The sequence below is a fragment of the Ostrea edulis genome, chromosome 5 (assembly GCF_947568905.1).
Source record: "Ostrea edulis chromosome 5, xbOstEdul1.1, whole genome shotgun sequence".
Taxonomy (NCBI): domain Eukaryota; kingdom Metazoa; phylum Mollusca; class Bivalvia; order Ostreida; family Ostreidae; genus Ostrea; species Ostrea edulis.
Window position 1 is genome coordinate 8,033,901 of NC_079168.1, and position 16,460 is coordinate 8,050,360.

At 37.5% G+C, this 16,460-nt stretch overlaps 2 protein-coding genes across 3 annotated transcripts in view; one reads left to right on the forward strand and one right to left on the reverse strand.

Moving 5' to 3' along the window:
• The window catches only part of LOC125649985 (focadhesin-like), a 193,024-nt gene that overhangs the window by 161,601 nt on the left and 14,963 nt on the right, over positions 1 to 16,460 (reverse strand). The gene's annotated exons all lie outside the window — the stretch shown is intronic.
• Positions 5,910 to 16,372, forward strand: LOC125649997 (FMRFamide receptor-like). Its single transcript, XM_048877922.2, has 2 exons — positions 5,910 to 6,375; positions 12,174 to 16,372. Exon 2 carries the CDS (start codon positions 12,298 to 12,300, stop codon positions 13,750 to 13,752), a length of 1,455 nt encoding a protein of 484 aa, XP_048733879.1. The 5' UTR covers positions 5,910 to 6,375; positions 12,174 to 12,297; the 3' UTR covers positions 13,753 to 16,372.

Genomic DNA, 16,460 nt, shown 5'->3' on the forward strand with positions numbered 1-16,460 from the left:
TACCACCCCCACCCCCACCCCCCGGGGGCGAGGGGGGATGTGTGTGATCCGATCAAACTTTAATCTACTCTGTGTCGTGAAGCTTTCATGTAAAGTTCCATTTGTCTGGCCCAGTGGTTCTTGAGACATAGATTTTAAAAGATGTTCCCAAATATTTTGAATCCTTATTGTGGCCCCAAAGGACATGATTTTAACAAGTTGAACCTGCACTATGTCAGGAAGCTTTCATGTAAATCTCATCTTTTCTGGCTCAGAGTTTCTTGAGAAGATTTTTAAATACCCCCACCCAGTTTTTGCCTTTTCGTGATTATCCCCCTTTGGTGGGGACATAGCCCTTCATTTGAACAAACTGGAATCCCCTTCACCCAAGAATGATATGTACTATGTATTAAGGTTGATTGAAATTGGCCCAGTGTTTCTGGAGAAAATGAAATTGTCAAAAGTTTACAGACAGACGGACGGACGAACAACGACAAACAAAAGGTGATAAGAAAAGCTCACTAAAAGTCTTGAGGTTTCAGCTACCGCCCTGTGTGTCTCAATTTGTGGTATTTCACTTACAAATGGTGACGTTTCAGTACAAGCAAAAAGTCTCAAATGAACGAAAAACGAAGAGACAGTTTCAAGTGATTTTGCAGTATAAATTTTTCGAGAAACATAATAACACCGGGTGTGACTGGTCGACAGGGAATGCCGAACTCTCTGTTTTGTATTGCATATAGGAGATATGAGATTGATCACAGTTCGTTATCTTCACCTTTCATGTACAGTGGCGGATTCAGAGGGAAAACGGGGGTGCAACCCCCTTGCTCATGTTGATACTTATAGGGGCGCGGACACGATTTTTGATCGATTGAAATTGCCAGGGTTTTTTTTTTCCATTACAAAGACAAAGAAAAATTTTATGAAAAAATGGATTTAAAATATTTTTTTTACATTGGGTAAACTTCGTATTTACATGTACATAAAATCCGGCTCCCAAAATCGTGTTTGTCAATATGGTCATACGTGCGGAGGTAAGAACACCAAGATTTCTCAACAGTAACTCAAAACCACTCAACATCTCAACATACGTTTATGATGAAGCAATCTAGGGAGCAAGCACAAATAAAAGAGAACAGAAAACTTTCGCTCAAAAGCTTTCTTTCACCGAAACCGTCAACTGATAGTCGAGTCACGTGAGATGTAAACATAAACGGGGCTTGTGCCTTGTTCCGAAAATGAAAAGTCTAGCTGTCTCAAATACATTTTTGCGTCGGTTTTTGGAATTTAAGTCTCTTGCTATGTTTTACATGAATCATAATGATACTATCAATTAAATATCTAAATAATGTTTGCATCAAAACCGTGTCCACGCCCCTTTCAACTGATTGGATTGTTATCCTCATTATTATTACTGTATTAAATATCATCATTACCATTATCATTATTAGATATTATAGGATTAAACGTTCTTTTTAAAGAATTTATCGATGTGTAAACTCCGGACATTTTGCTCACAAACTGAATAAAAGTGCGAAGCACTTTTATGTTAAGTTTGTGAGTAAAATGTCCGGAGTTTACACATCGATAAATTCTTCAAAAAGAACGTTTGATTCTTATAATTCCAATTAATTCACTTTACTAACAATACCAAAAATTTGAATAGTTTCCCCGCACTATGTTATTTGTTTTCAGGTGTGTATGAATACATCGCGTTTTCGGATTTATTGATGTGTGAACTTTTGTTCAGCTTTATTTTCGTCCAATCAAAACAATTGTAATAAATGACATTGGAATTATCATCATTTATCATTATTTTGAGATTATCATTATCATAATTATGTGGTCTGGTATGATTTGATTTAATTCACGATTTTAATTTTTTTTTTTCCCTTCGTTTTATTTTGACCTTGCCATATAAATGTATATGACACGTTAAAAATGATAATGTACTTTTGTTCATGAACGTATGTCATAATCTATAAGCACATTATTTACATCTCTTTCAATTAGTGGGAATTCATAAGGGTATGAACTGCAATGTTTATCGCCAGCATAATTTTCATGAAGCATGTTGTAGAAATATCCATCAAAATTGAAATTTGTTTTATAACGTAACTCTATTCTCGTAGTTTTATCTGATACAAGTCTTAAAAGTGTAATCTATCTATCTATATCTATTAGACTTAAAACTAATAAATCATCAATAAAATATCATCTCACTTTTTAAGATGCGAAATATACATATCACCGTCAGAAAATTGCCATTTCCCTAAAACAGCGTTATCAAAATTTTATGAAAACTGGCTATGACGATATAATATCATTCATATCTATTTCATGAAACTGTTTCTCTACAAAAGTATATAAAATGTCTGTAAAAATAATAAATAAAGGAAATCTATTGCATGTTAACAGACTTCATAAAGAAATCAATAAAAACAGAATTATTGCCCTTAAATTCAAATATTTAGAAACATCATTGATTATCATTTATAACTAAGACTTTTGAAATAGTTTATTTTTAACAGGATTTTTTTTTTTTTTTTTTTTTTTTTTTACAATAACTATCGGAAAAGACTCCAACAAAATTTATGTTCCTATCATGCATATACAATGTATCTAAATAAATCAATAGTTTTGCAAAATCTAATGACATCACAGGAGGGTGGCATAATTTTAAGGGATAATAAAATTCTATGTATGACCCCACTTACTTAGAACATAATCCACTTTTTCATTGGCTGATTCAAAGTTCCGTGCCAAGCGCTGATTGGATTATGTTTGAAGTCCGTTGAAACAAAATATATTTTAGAACATGATCCATTTTTTCACCAAATCAGCATTTGCTAAATACTCTTCTCATGCACTTATTTACCGTCTTCCGAGTATCATATAGTTGAAGTAATTTACAGACTTCGGACAATGCACTTCCTTTCCTTTGTGATTGGCAGAAAATGTATGATGTGAAAATTCTAATTTATTTCATTGGTTGAAATTCTGTTCAACGCAAGGGAGATAATTTGCTGATGATCTAATTACGTACGACGTAACAATTTTACAGGATTTTCAATCTTAAACGCAGTATTAAGTCTTCCCCGGAAGACATGTGTCGCCTGCTAGTTCATTCTATATGTAATATATCACGTATAATGTTGAAAAAGTAATTCTAAGTCCCGGCAAACAGGAAGTTGATAAGCGACAGATTCGAAAATGTCTTACACAATACAGTTGGCCACACTGATGCTCTATGCCAAATATCAGGGAGTTGCCCCATGTGGTTCTTGAGAAAACTGTGACAGAGATTTTTTGTGACGACGACGCCAGACGACGACGCAGGACGACGGATAGTGATCCCTATATGTCGCCACTGCGTGTAACGCAGGCGACACAAAAAGAGAGAACAAGAGTACCACAAACGGTACAATATACGCCCGTCGGACAGTGAAATTCAACCTGGAAGCATATTGTGCACACTGAATCGATACAACACACATTCTGAATAGAAAAACCTTAAAGTGGGTCATGGTGCACCAATCCATCTGACATGTGAACTGATTATGTATTAAATTTTCACTGAGATTGAGGTTGTGACAAAATGGTGGTGCAATATCTATTTATGATGATAACAAGTCCAGGAAACCATTTTATCTACTTTCAGCCCTAAAGTAGGTCGCGGTGCACCAATTAGGTTGAAATGTTTGACATGTGAACTGATTATGCATTTCTCTGAAAGGCAGGTTGTGACTAAATTTCAGAGCAATACCTGTGACCATACCCAAAAAAAATCTGGAAAACTGTTTGACCTACTTCTACCCCTCAAGTACTGTAGGTCGTAGTGCGCCAATCCAGCTGAAATGTTAACTGCCCTTGTCTTCCTCTGAGGCGAAGCCTTTGACTAAATATCAGGGCAATATGTGTATCCGTAATGGGGGGAAAAAGCCCGGAAAACTGTTTGACCTATTTTTTCCAAAAAGTAAGTCAAGGATGGACCAATCCAGTTGAAATGTAAACTGAACTTGTATTCCTCCCAGAGGAAGCCTATGACTATATATCATGGAAATATCTGTATCCATGATCAAAATCAGACCGGAAAACTATTTGACTTACTTTTAGTCCTAATGTAGGTCACGGACCGACGAACCAATCCAACTGAAATGCAAACTGAACTCGTATTACTCTGCAAGGAAGCTTATGTGTAAATTTCAGGTCAATATCTGTATCTGTAACGAAAAAAACGTCCGGGAAAATTGTTTGACCTACTTATAGCCCTAAAGTAGGTCAAGGATGGACCAATCCAGCTGAAATGCAAACTCACTCTTACAATTCTTGAGGGATAAATTGTGACCAAATTTCAAAGTTGTACATGCATCCTTTACGGGGAAAAAAATCCGGAAAACATGACCCGGGACGGACGGACGCCATAATACAACACGTCCCGTGTAATGACGGGCGTATAAAAAACGAAGAGAAGAAAGTCATAATGTAACTGACATTTTAAACTTATTCATAACAATTATCAAAAACGTTTCTATAATTCAACAAATAACAGAAATGGTCTTTTTCGCACGCAAACCTTAAAATTCCTTTTGATAAATTTTGGGCGATTTTCAGCTATTTAGTATTCTTTGTTTCTTATTGTATGAAAAATTAAACACACTGAACATATGCTTTTCACTGTTTATTTTTAATTATTTTTTTAATTCATTTATATTTATTTAATTTTGGAGGGGGGGGGTGTTTTTGGTTTGTTTGTTTTTTCTCTGGTTTTTTGGTGTGTTTTTTTTTTTCAAATTGAAAAGAAACACTGCTTTCTATTTTAAGTACAAATATCCTGACTTGTCTACTTAAAGGTCATACTCGAAAAATTATTGTTTGTAGTAGGTTCTAGTGGGTGGTTTTTTTAAAACTTGATTTTATATAAGATTGACCAAATTAGAAAAGTTTGATTATGTGGTCATTTAATAATAAAAATATTAAGTTACAGCATATCATACATTCACATCATTTCACTATATAAGGCTGTTCCTAAAGACGGCAAGCTTTGTTAAAAAGATGCACTTTTTAAGAATCTTTCATGTTCGTTGACAGTTTCACATAATAAAGACAAAAGAGAGAAAACATATGATTGGTGCAGAACTTTAAATCAGCCAATGAAAAAGTGGTTTATGTCATATGTAAGTTAGATTATGTTACATGAAAGGTGAAGATAAAGAACAGTGATCAATCTCCGAACTCCTATAATGAATACAAAATAAAGAGTTGGGGAAAGACGGACCCCTGTATATACCAGAGGTGGGATCAAGTATTTACATGTAGGGGGAGTAAATATCCCGTGTCGACCGGTCACAACCCTATGTCTTGATCAGGTAGACGTAGTAATCCGCAGTCAGGAGTACTCCGGTCAGCTTTAGGTTCAGTGTCGACACTCCCATTCTATGTTATCATGTACATGTTGTATATGTATTTTTTGTTTGTATGTTCATTACATTTAATTATTATCATTTTTATTTTAGAGAGAGAGAGAGAAGGTATAGTAGGAGGTGGGGGCGTTAACCGAGACCCAGGCTTTCATGCTTGAGGAGTAGTTAAGGAGGGTTAACACACCCGAGAAATTTAATATGGAAGAAAAGTGAAGGATGTGTACATTTAATGTTTCGAAATTGAAACGAGGGGTGGGGGTGTGTGTGAAAACCCAAGCTGGACTCGAACGCGCCGATCTGCAATCGACACGTAAACCTAGTCAGGTGGGAATATATTTCATTCATGTTTTTAAGTCGGGCATTACAACAATGTATTATACCTCCTTCTGCTTTAATTGTATTAAAAATATGATCAAACTATTTACATTGCTCCATCTCACAGACGCATGACCGGAAAAAACCCTCAGACGCACCGCCCGACCGAACGCTTGATGCAGTCCCACGCAAGCATGGCCATTCAAGTTATTACCAAATTCAACGAGGCATGCTACACAATCGTGTATATATCAGCCAAGCATGTGGAAAAATAAGAATTTTAAAGAGTCACATTCTATTGATTGACGATGTGGGAATATTGAAAATGTATCGCACTATAATACTGAAGTACACAAACAAGCTGTGCTCTTGTCAATCATAGACAGCGGTCTGCAAGAGGCTGCGCGTCATCAGTGATTGCTAACGCTGCAACTTAAAGGGACCTTCCCAGCTGACTCTAAGGCGATAAATACAAACGGCACGTGCTGGGAGGTATTTAACACTCCGGAATTATGTTCTAGAGCATATCTAAAAGACATATCAATTGGTGATTAACAAGAATTTTCGAAAAACAAATCTTGGGGATAATTTTCAAAGATTCTGGAAAATCTAGTGTGCTTAAAGTATCTTTGAAGTTTCCTCCCGACTTCCTTCTGTAAGTATTCTTTTTGTGTTGTGACTGTATCAATTCTGAAAAATTATTGTTCTTTCAAACAGTACCAATATATCAATTACTTCTAAAGGATTGATTTTCGGTATTCAGAAATGATTTACTAGTAATAAGTATATTTTATAATCATTTATAAATGCATACCAATCTCTGAACTTTCTTTAAAAAAAAAAATCGCGAATATCTACAATGAAAACTGCACAGAAAACCCCCCAGGAAATATAATGAAAAACACTGTGCGATGACACCATTCATGAATAGAAAAATAGCAACAAAAGCGAATCATGGTCTTTGGTTACTTGTGTAAAACTTTAAAAGTCGTCATTTTCCTATCCGCCACTGGGATTGTGTTGCTTTCGCACTCGCCATTTATTGTGAAATTGAATTAAAATTCGGAAAAAATATATAAAAACGAAGATTCTGACGTGGCGATCGATCATTTTCTTAATGAGTAGAGATAATGAATTCCATACTATTAAAAACATCGCTGTGATGTTTCCTAAAACAGCATTGTTATTGTGCATTGAGAGGTACACGTATTTATATTACATAGGTTAAAACAATTCTAGTTTATATGTACTGTAGTTTCCTGCTCAATGTGTTCTAAGCACAAACTGAGATAGAACTATAGGTAAATTTCGCGACCGAAATTTTGAGGTTTCCGCATGAATTGTCACACCTGCGCCTTTAATGATATTTCATTGCTGATCTTTTACATTCTATCCCGAACAGAGAGGGAATGTGCAATAATATATATACATGTATAACTATCAAACTGCTTTGAGGCGTGCGAGCCCACAGAACAACTAACTAACCAAATACACTACAATTCTTGTCAAAAGCATTGATCTTGCGTCAGCTCACAATGAATAGGAAATTTCTTGGTAGAAATCGTTTGAATTACTTGTACGACAAATAATAAGACATTACTAAACAATTACAAATCTCCGATCTACAATACCCCTATAGAGGCAGAAGTATCTCTAAAGAAAAAATCCGGACGATCTTTGGAAAAGTTTAAACTTCTTCATTTTACGGTGACTTACATGAATATATCTTGTCTTATTATATACTTTCAATTTCATCTCTTCTTTTTTCTTTAAAAGTTTGCGGGCATATATCACACGATACATGTATATGCCCAGAAACATTCCGGCCCGCAAACATTACGTCACAATCAATACACTACGCCGTTAATTTTCAAATTTTTCTTGTTTTTCATCTTTTACTCAGTTAAACCAATAAAGAAATTGTTAAAATAAATTTTTTGTTAGTTTCTAAATGAAATTGAAAGTATATAATAAAAAGGTTATAGACTTTGTATGGGAAAATATGACGACCTCGTTTTTTGTCTCGGGCGGACCTCGCAAGCTCGGTCCGTCTACGAGCCAAAAAACTCCGTCGTCATATTTTCCCATACAAAGTCTATAACCTATAACCATTGGACATTGGCGCGGTCATTAATGTGGGGGAGGGGGTAGCAGAGTACCCGCGTAAATACCTTGTGTCTGACGCTCTTTTTCAATCAATCAAGAAAACACATTTTAAAAAAATCAAAAATCATATTTTCTAACTTGATTTCTATCGTATGTACATTGACCAGTCATGTGATCGGATTTTCCATTTTTTCTCTCCCATCAAGAATTTAGGTGCGTGTATGTAGTAATTTGAAAGAACACGATTATATACTAGGAATAAATTATTTGCATATATTTCCCTTGGTATCAGTAGTGATACGTCTAACACAGCAAAAGGAAATGATCAATTACACCTGTTCTCATTACTACACCAATTATCACGTGGAGGGCGGTGGAAAGAGTTAATCGTCAGATTTTAATAATATATATATATATTAAAAAAAAAAAAAAAGAGAAGAACACATCGATTGCTGCTGTAATTCAAAGCAGCCGTAACGCCAACATGGACCCGTGACCAATCGCATATTGCATGGTGTAACTGACAACTTTCTAACTAATTAAAACCAGATTCCTTGATCTGCCCCCGTAGTACGTTGCTAAGTGTTATGATTTTTTCTTTCAATTTCCCCATAAAACATATCCAAAACATGTTTAGAAATTTGAATTATTAGATGAGTTGGACAATTCGATGCGGATCTTGATGTTGTCAAAATAGTTTGCGTACTTTAATTAATATCCGTGGCCTTTCATCCAGATGCGTTGGATTTTAGGTTACGTCTCTCATAAGGTGCGGCTGTTACAATGCTCAAAATGATAGATCTACATTTTAAATTCCAAACACTTGATAGAAAATTTTCGGTAAAATGTGATCCAGGGCCTATATGGCAGATGACGCAGACCTGTTAATTAAATAAAGACGCCACGTGGGAGTATTGTTTAATATACTTTTAATTCTCACTCTAGAAAAATTGTTCATTCACAGAAATGTCAGTCACCAGCTATAGAATTTAACAAATGAGGCACGTATCGTCGTTCTTAAAAAAATACATACAAGGGAGTTAGCCAGAAGTAAAATTGGCAGTTAACTTCTCCAAAAAAATTAACACCCCTTCCCCCATAAGTGTATTCCTTGTGACAAAACCTTTCTTTAGGCAGCAAAATATTTGTTCTCATGAGGTTGACCTTGGACTTTTACTTGTGTGTTTGTCTCTCTGGCATTTGCGGTGTATATACTTTTTAAAATACCCCAAGGTACAATAAAATAATAACAGATATTAAGGAGTTATGCTACACCAGAAAAAATTGATGTAGATGAAAAATGGAGGATATGTACAACAATATTTTGAAGTTGAAATTTTTCAAATTTACTTTATTTTGTCAAAAAATAGTTTTAGTAGAAGGTAATCTGGAAAAAATTTAAAACCCCTGCCGGACTCGAACCTGCTACCTACAGTTCAGCAGTCGGTATGCTAACTTACTAGTAAGCTTCTCGGCTATGTATTTAAATTGAAAAGGAAAAGTCAAATATTGTTGATATTGATTTTTTCCTCAATGTTTTTAAAGGAAGTCAGCCATTATGACGATGTAGAGTACCTCCTTAAATCAGAAAATAAACAATGCTGACCAATACGTACGACGGTTATTGTGTACAACTAGTGAACTACGTGTATTTGGACACACACACACCCCAATTGCGTAGTACACTCTATGTGTAACTTAAGGAGGTACTCTACATCGTCATAATGGCTGACTTCCTTTACAAACATGGATGAAAAAATCAATATCAGCAATATTTGACTTTTCCTTTTCAATTTAATTACCTAGCTGAGTAGCTCAGTAGGTTAGCATACTGACTGCTGAACTGTAGGTCGCAGGTTCTAGTCCAGCAGGGGTTTTAAAAAATTATCAGATTACCTTCTACTTAAACTGTATTTTTTGACAAAATAAAATAAATTTGAAAATTTTCAACATCAAAATATTGTTGTACAAGTGTACATATCCTTCACTTTTTATCTACATCAAATTTCTCTGGTGTAGCATACCTCCTTAATTAGGCCTATATAACAAATTTCATTAATTTTTCTCAAAATTAAAATTTTCGCACGGACTGTTTTCGTCCCCATTGACTGGAGTGTTACGATACAGAAAGCAGTATACATGTGACACGTCGCTATCACTTGGAGGTGGAGAGCAGACGTGTGGAGTGAAATAGCCATGGGCTTTCTTCGGCGGTAGAATAGAGTGTTACTGGTCGGAATTCCTCAATATTAATAGAAGCGTCTTCACAAAAACAAACAAAAGCAATGTCTGTCCAAAGTAATGCAGCTGTAATTCAAGAAATGATTAACACCCAATAGCTCTTCAACACTATCTCTAATATCGAAGTTTTTTCGGGGGGGGGGGGGATTCTTTATAAAATGTTGTTCCTATAGATGGCTTTGTTTAGGTCAAATTGAAGGAACATTTCATTCCAATGTAGTATAACTTGAGAATTAAAATCATCACTTTCAAAATAAACTTGCATGCCACCAAGACCATGGGTAATATACTAATTAATTAAATACGCTCATCCAGTCGGATTATCCTTGCCTTGTTTGTCCCGTTTTTCTTTAGAGCTTATTTCTCAAAATATGACCTCTCCCTTGGACCTTGAGAAATTACAGGTATCTTCCTTTTACCATGGATAACATGTGTATACAAGGTTTGATAATCCTAGTCATATTAGTCCACTACTTGTTTGTAAAACCGAAGGAGACTTTAAAGCTTTCTTCTCCCTCTGTCCAACTGTCAGTCTGTCCCATTGGTTTTCCAGACCACCCCCCTTTCACCTTTCTCTCTTGTTTTGAGCCCATAGTTTCACCTTTCTCTCTTGTTTTCCGCCCATAGTTTCACCTTTCTCTCTCGACCATACCCTTTAAAAACACAAGACTCTACCCTCTAATCATCTCATCATCGGAAACGTGTACCAATTTTGATCACCCTAGCTTTATAAGAACTGATTTTATCTGACTTACAATCTGCGGACAGATACCCGGTAGATAGATGCACCGTCGTACCCACAGGCAAGTATATAACTTGGATTTGAATTTACTATTTTAAGAGTAAAGGTATAGAACTCCAAATATACGGTACCAAAGTTCGCCGATGAAAAATAATATCAAAACCACATGGTATTAAATTTTATTCTTGCTTTTAATCACCAGGGTTAGTTTAAGTTGAATTTCTTACCCAATACTCTCATGGGGATCCGGGTTAGAATAGGTCCCAAGTACCCCTTGCTTGTCGTAGAAGGCGACTAAATGGGGTGGTCCTTCGGATGAGACCGCAAAAACCGAGATCCCGTGTCACAGCAGGTGTGGCACGATAAATATCCCTCCCTGCTCAAAGGCCGTAAGCGCCGAGCATAGGCCTAAATTATGCAGTCCTTCACCGGCAGTGGTGACGTTTCAATATGAGTGAAATATTCTCGAGAGGGACGTTAAACATTATTCGATCAATATTCAATCAATCTTTCCCCAATTCATAAATTGTAGTTCGTAATAGCCCCAAGTAACACATTAACACTGGTACTGGTGTTTGACGTTTTATAGTAATGAGGTCAATTTGGGTAATTAGTGGCACCGGACATGATAATGCGGTTTTACAATCTTCAGGCACTTGGAGCTATTACAGACTTCAATTTATGAATTCGGGTAAGAAATTGAACTTAAAAATGATATTTAATGTTGCGCATTGCAATTCAAAAACATTCTGTTTAGTGGTACAATGCCATTGCCCAGCTAAGATTCGACTACATTTCGGAATTCATTTCTGCATACCTTGGAAAGTATACGGAATTCCAGATGAACTTTGGTAGTAACGTACATTGGTTACGTATGAATGTACTAAAATATAGAGTAGAATTGTATAGTATTATACCATTTAGTTTATTTATTTTCATTGGCGATCTTGGGTACCCTATATTTTGGAGTTCTTACTATTACTCTACTACAGTAAATTCAAACCCAAGCGATACAATTGTCTGTGCGCCGTACCATAATACGACCCGGCTGTGACGAGCCGTACAAAAAAGCAACCACGAAGAAACATTGCCATAGTTTTGGGGGGTTTTTTTCCACTTGTCATTGCATTCCTTGACTCCTTGGAAAACTTTTCGAATTTCACGGTAAATTCATATCAAATTACCATTTCCTATGAAATGAGTACGACATTTTGACAACGCAGTTTCTTTTTTTTTTTATGCAATCGCAATCCTGAATGTATCCCCAGACGCATCCATGGAATTCTTTGCGTCACACGACAACATACATGTAATGATTTTAGCGTCCCTAAGGTGCTCATAATTTGGTTTTTTGTCTTTTTCAGTTGAAGGACTGCCATCATTTATTTCGACTTAGAAGACATTCCCCTGTCGCAAGCATAATTGCTCTTCTCGTGAGTTCCAAATAAAAATGACAAACAATTTGTGATCGCAAGGAAAACGCCAGTTATGGATGACGCCGTGACATTTAGATACAGTAACCTCAGCATGAAATACAATGTAAACGAGTCAATGGAAAACGTCACAATTCTCTACCAAACACAGACCGATACAGCCAGCGCAGTGATAACCCCGACATGCGAGATCGCCTCTCAGATAGAGATTATTGTTATGGGGTACTTATCGCTCTTGATCATCGTCCTGGGAATGATCGGAAACAGTCTATCTATCGTCGTGCTAACGAGGAAAGCCATGCACACTTCCACCAACTGCTACCTGTTGGCGCTGGCAATCTGGGATACACTGGTCATCATCTGCACTTTACTTCTGATGACCTTTCCGTCCTTGTCACCGGAGTTCAAAAATCACGTGATGCCGTATGTGGTTGTAATCATGTACCCGCTCGCCCCTACCGCTCAAATGTCCACTCTCTGGTTGACCGTGTCGTTCACAGTGGAACGATATATCGCTGTATGTCATCCACTACAAGCTGCCCGGATGTGTACAGTGGCGCGCGCACGAGTTGTCATAGTGGCCGTATCAGTGGCTTCCATTCTCTTCAATTTGAGTCGTTGGTTTGAATACCGCTTAAACTTTTGCGATCCGAGCGAGTTTAACAACAATCAGTCCAGTCTTTCTTACGAACAAACGGATTTGTGCGATCTGAGCAAATTTAACAACAACCAATCAAGAATTTCTTACGAACAGACGGAGTTCGGGAAAAACAACGATTACAAACAAGTTTACTTCTTCTGGTTCTATCTTCTGATCATGTTTATCGTCCCAATTACCTCGCTCTCGGTGCTCAACATATTCCTCATTCTCGCCGTTCGCCAGTCTCAGATTCAGCGCAAGGACATGAATGTCCGGCAGTCACGTGAGAATAACGTGACCATCATGCTGGTTTCCATCATCATTGTGTTTATCATATGTCAAATTCCTGCTCTGATTTATAACCTGGCGTGGTCCATCGACATCGACACAGTCCAAACCCAGTGTGGATGGAACGTGCTCTCCATTTTCCGCAACTTCATGGTAACTTTAAACAGCTGTGTCAACTTCATTCTGTACTGTGCTTTAGGACAGAGATTTCGTCATACCTGCATTCGATCGTTCTGCCGTTGTTTGATATGGACGGAAGATGGACATTCCTTCCGGTATGTAAATTCAGCGATGATGGCATCATCTTCTGTAAACACATATGCTAAATACCGCTTAGTTTGTGCTAAGCGGGGTCTTCTAACATTCCGAATGGAAAACATGGCACCCTCTTCCGGACTTGGGAGAAGATCGACAATGCAGACATCTGAACTACCTACCAAGTCCTCGATCAAAACGTCTAAAACGGACGGAAGTGGCGGACTGGTGCAATCTGTGAGGAGTCCGTCTCTTACAGCCAATAGGAGCCATGCACACAAGGAGTGCCTTCTTGATGACTTGTCGGACACCCAGAAAAGCATCTAGTCACAAAATACGATACACAACATCACCGAAAAGGGATATCTTAGAACATCTAATCAAACACATTTTCATGCAGTTGATAGTAAAGGCTAATTTTAGGAGTTTTATATAAAGAAAATGGGGGGTTTTTTTCGCCCTATCTCATGATCTTTAGTACAAGGAGACTGTGTTAAGTGCATTCTGTAACATGTGCTCGTATTGTCGTTTTAAGGTCATGTACATGTATGTGTAGGATACCAAAAACAAACAAAAAAGTGTTTATAGAATTTTGTAAAATTATTTAAAAGTGTTTTAATATTGCTGAAAACCCGTATTTACCTCAAAAATTTACTATGAGCCCACCGTTATTTACCCATTGTTCACAAATCTTTACTTGAAAATTCAATAGAAAAACATTACCCCAAAATTTAATCCTTTCAAACACGTCTTTTTATTGGTGTATATCGTGTATTAATGATAGATTTACATTGTTGTTTGATCAAATATTTAGATAGAAAATCCATGTAAACAAAGCAAAGTCCTATTTTCATTTATGCGTCCAAAATCTTGATTGGGTATCCTATGACCTTAATATATATATTATTTTTTTTTGAAAACGTTGATATTTACGAATTGATATATACCGTATATGCACTCCAAAACGAGGCATGGAACGGCATATCATGACTTTTTCGTGACATTTGGTGACCATACTATACTACCGAGTTGCGAATCATATCATTCAAATCAGCAAGAAAAATTTAACAAAGAAAGGGTCGCTTCTGGTAACTGTAGAACTGTAGCCGACTGGTTACAACGGATGACCAGTCGCGGTCTTCCGGTATAAATCATATCTGGGGGGGATGTCATACGCCATCAGCTGTTAGATGTGGTGACATGAGGACCTATATTAGACGTACTGAACCACTCAGCAGTGAGGCTTCTTCATCGTGCCGACATCAGCTGTTAGATGTGGTGACCTCCACTCAGCAGTGAGGGTTCTTTATCGTGCCGACATCAGCTGTTAGATGTGGTGACCTCCACTCAGCAGTGAGGGTTCTTCATCGTGCCGACATCAGCTGTTAGATGTGGTGACATCCACTCAGCAGTGAGGGTTCTTCATCGTGCCGACATCAGCTGTTAGATGTGGTGACCTCCACTCAGCAGTGAGGCTTCTTCATCGTGCCGACATCAGCTGTTAGATGTGGTGACCTCCACTCAGCAGTGAGGGTTCTTCATCGTGCCGACATCAGCTGTTAGATGTGGTGACCTCCACTCAGCAGTGAGGGTTCTTCATCGTGCCGACATCAGCTGTTAGATGTGGTGACCTCCACTCAGCAGTGAGGGTTCTTCATCGTGCCGACATCAGCTGTTAGATGTGGTGACCTCCACTCAGCAGTGAGGGTTCTCTATCGTGCCGACATCAGCTGTTAGATGTGGTGACCTCCACTCAGCAGTGAGGCTTCTTTATCGTGCCGACATCAGCTGTTAGATGTGGTGACCTCCACTCAGCAGTGAGGGTTCTTCATCGTGCCGACATCAGCTGTTAGATGTGGTGACCTCCACTCAGCAGTGAGGCTTCTTTATCGTGCCGACATCAGCTGTTAGATGTGGTGACATCCACTCAGCAGTGAGGGTTCTTTATCGTGCCGACATCAGCTGTTAGATGTGGTGACCTCCACTCAGCAGTGAGGCTTCTTTATCGTGCCGACATCCACTGTGAAAAGGAACTTCATTTTAACCTGAGAGACCCGAGATTTTCATCTCTAATGTCAAGCGCTTGTCGAGCGTTTAACGCGTCGGGTTTGAAGCTGCCGCGGTTCAAACCCTCGAAGCAAGCTCAAACACTTTGCCGATTAAGATACCGTGAGCAGTCAGAATTTGAGAGTATTTGAATACATACTTAACCTCTGGCGGATGTCTCCAAACATGTCATAATGATTGGATGTATTAATTCTTTGAACTCGAGCTTGCTTCCATTTATGTTTGATACATTTGATGTTGGAGCGGATACGGCCATTCAAACCACAATTTTCAATCAAATGACCCGTAATTTTAGACTGAGGACTAGAAAGTAATTGCTTTGTATCAGTTGTGTTGCTACTTGGGATTTCATTAATCGGAGCTTCATCCCCGTAATCCTCCAATTCATTTCATCTGTGTTCACGATATAAAGTCGTCACGACAAACAGCGTGTTAGACTATGCTAGAGGCGAGTGTTTGAAGAGAATACGGGGACTTGTCCTTATTGTATGGCAAATGGTTGTGAATTTCAGTGTTATCAGGTGACAAATGCGATTTCCTTAATTACAGACTAGATGTTCGTGTTTTGTCGTAATTTCTATTCATCAAAATAAAAAAAAAAATCAAGTGTGCTTTATCTACACGAATTTTTCGTTCAGATAAAAACAATTTGAGAGTTCAATTATTGTACTGATTTCATCTCTTGGAATTTCGTCTCATATTGTAACATTTGTTTTCATATCTATCAAAACAGTGAAAAACTATAAATTGCACATGTGGTCGATGCGTTTTCAACTTTTAAATTACATGTTGCATAAATGCACATGACATAGTTGCATAAATGAACATGACATAGTTGCATAAATGAACATGACATATTAAAGGAATATTTACATTTCTAGTGATCTTGCCTTTGATATTTGTACAACGTTATATTTCCTGGGTTCCCACAGCCGCTTGGTTGTTTGGTCCACTCTTTTTATCGCCAC

Bases quoted from the DNA above. Each gene is read 5' to 3' on its own strand.
- LOC125649997 (XM_048877922.2), top strand. From the start codon at position 12,298: ATGGATGACGCCGTGACATTTAGATACAGTAACCTCAGCATGAAATAC.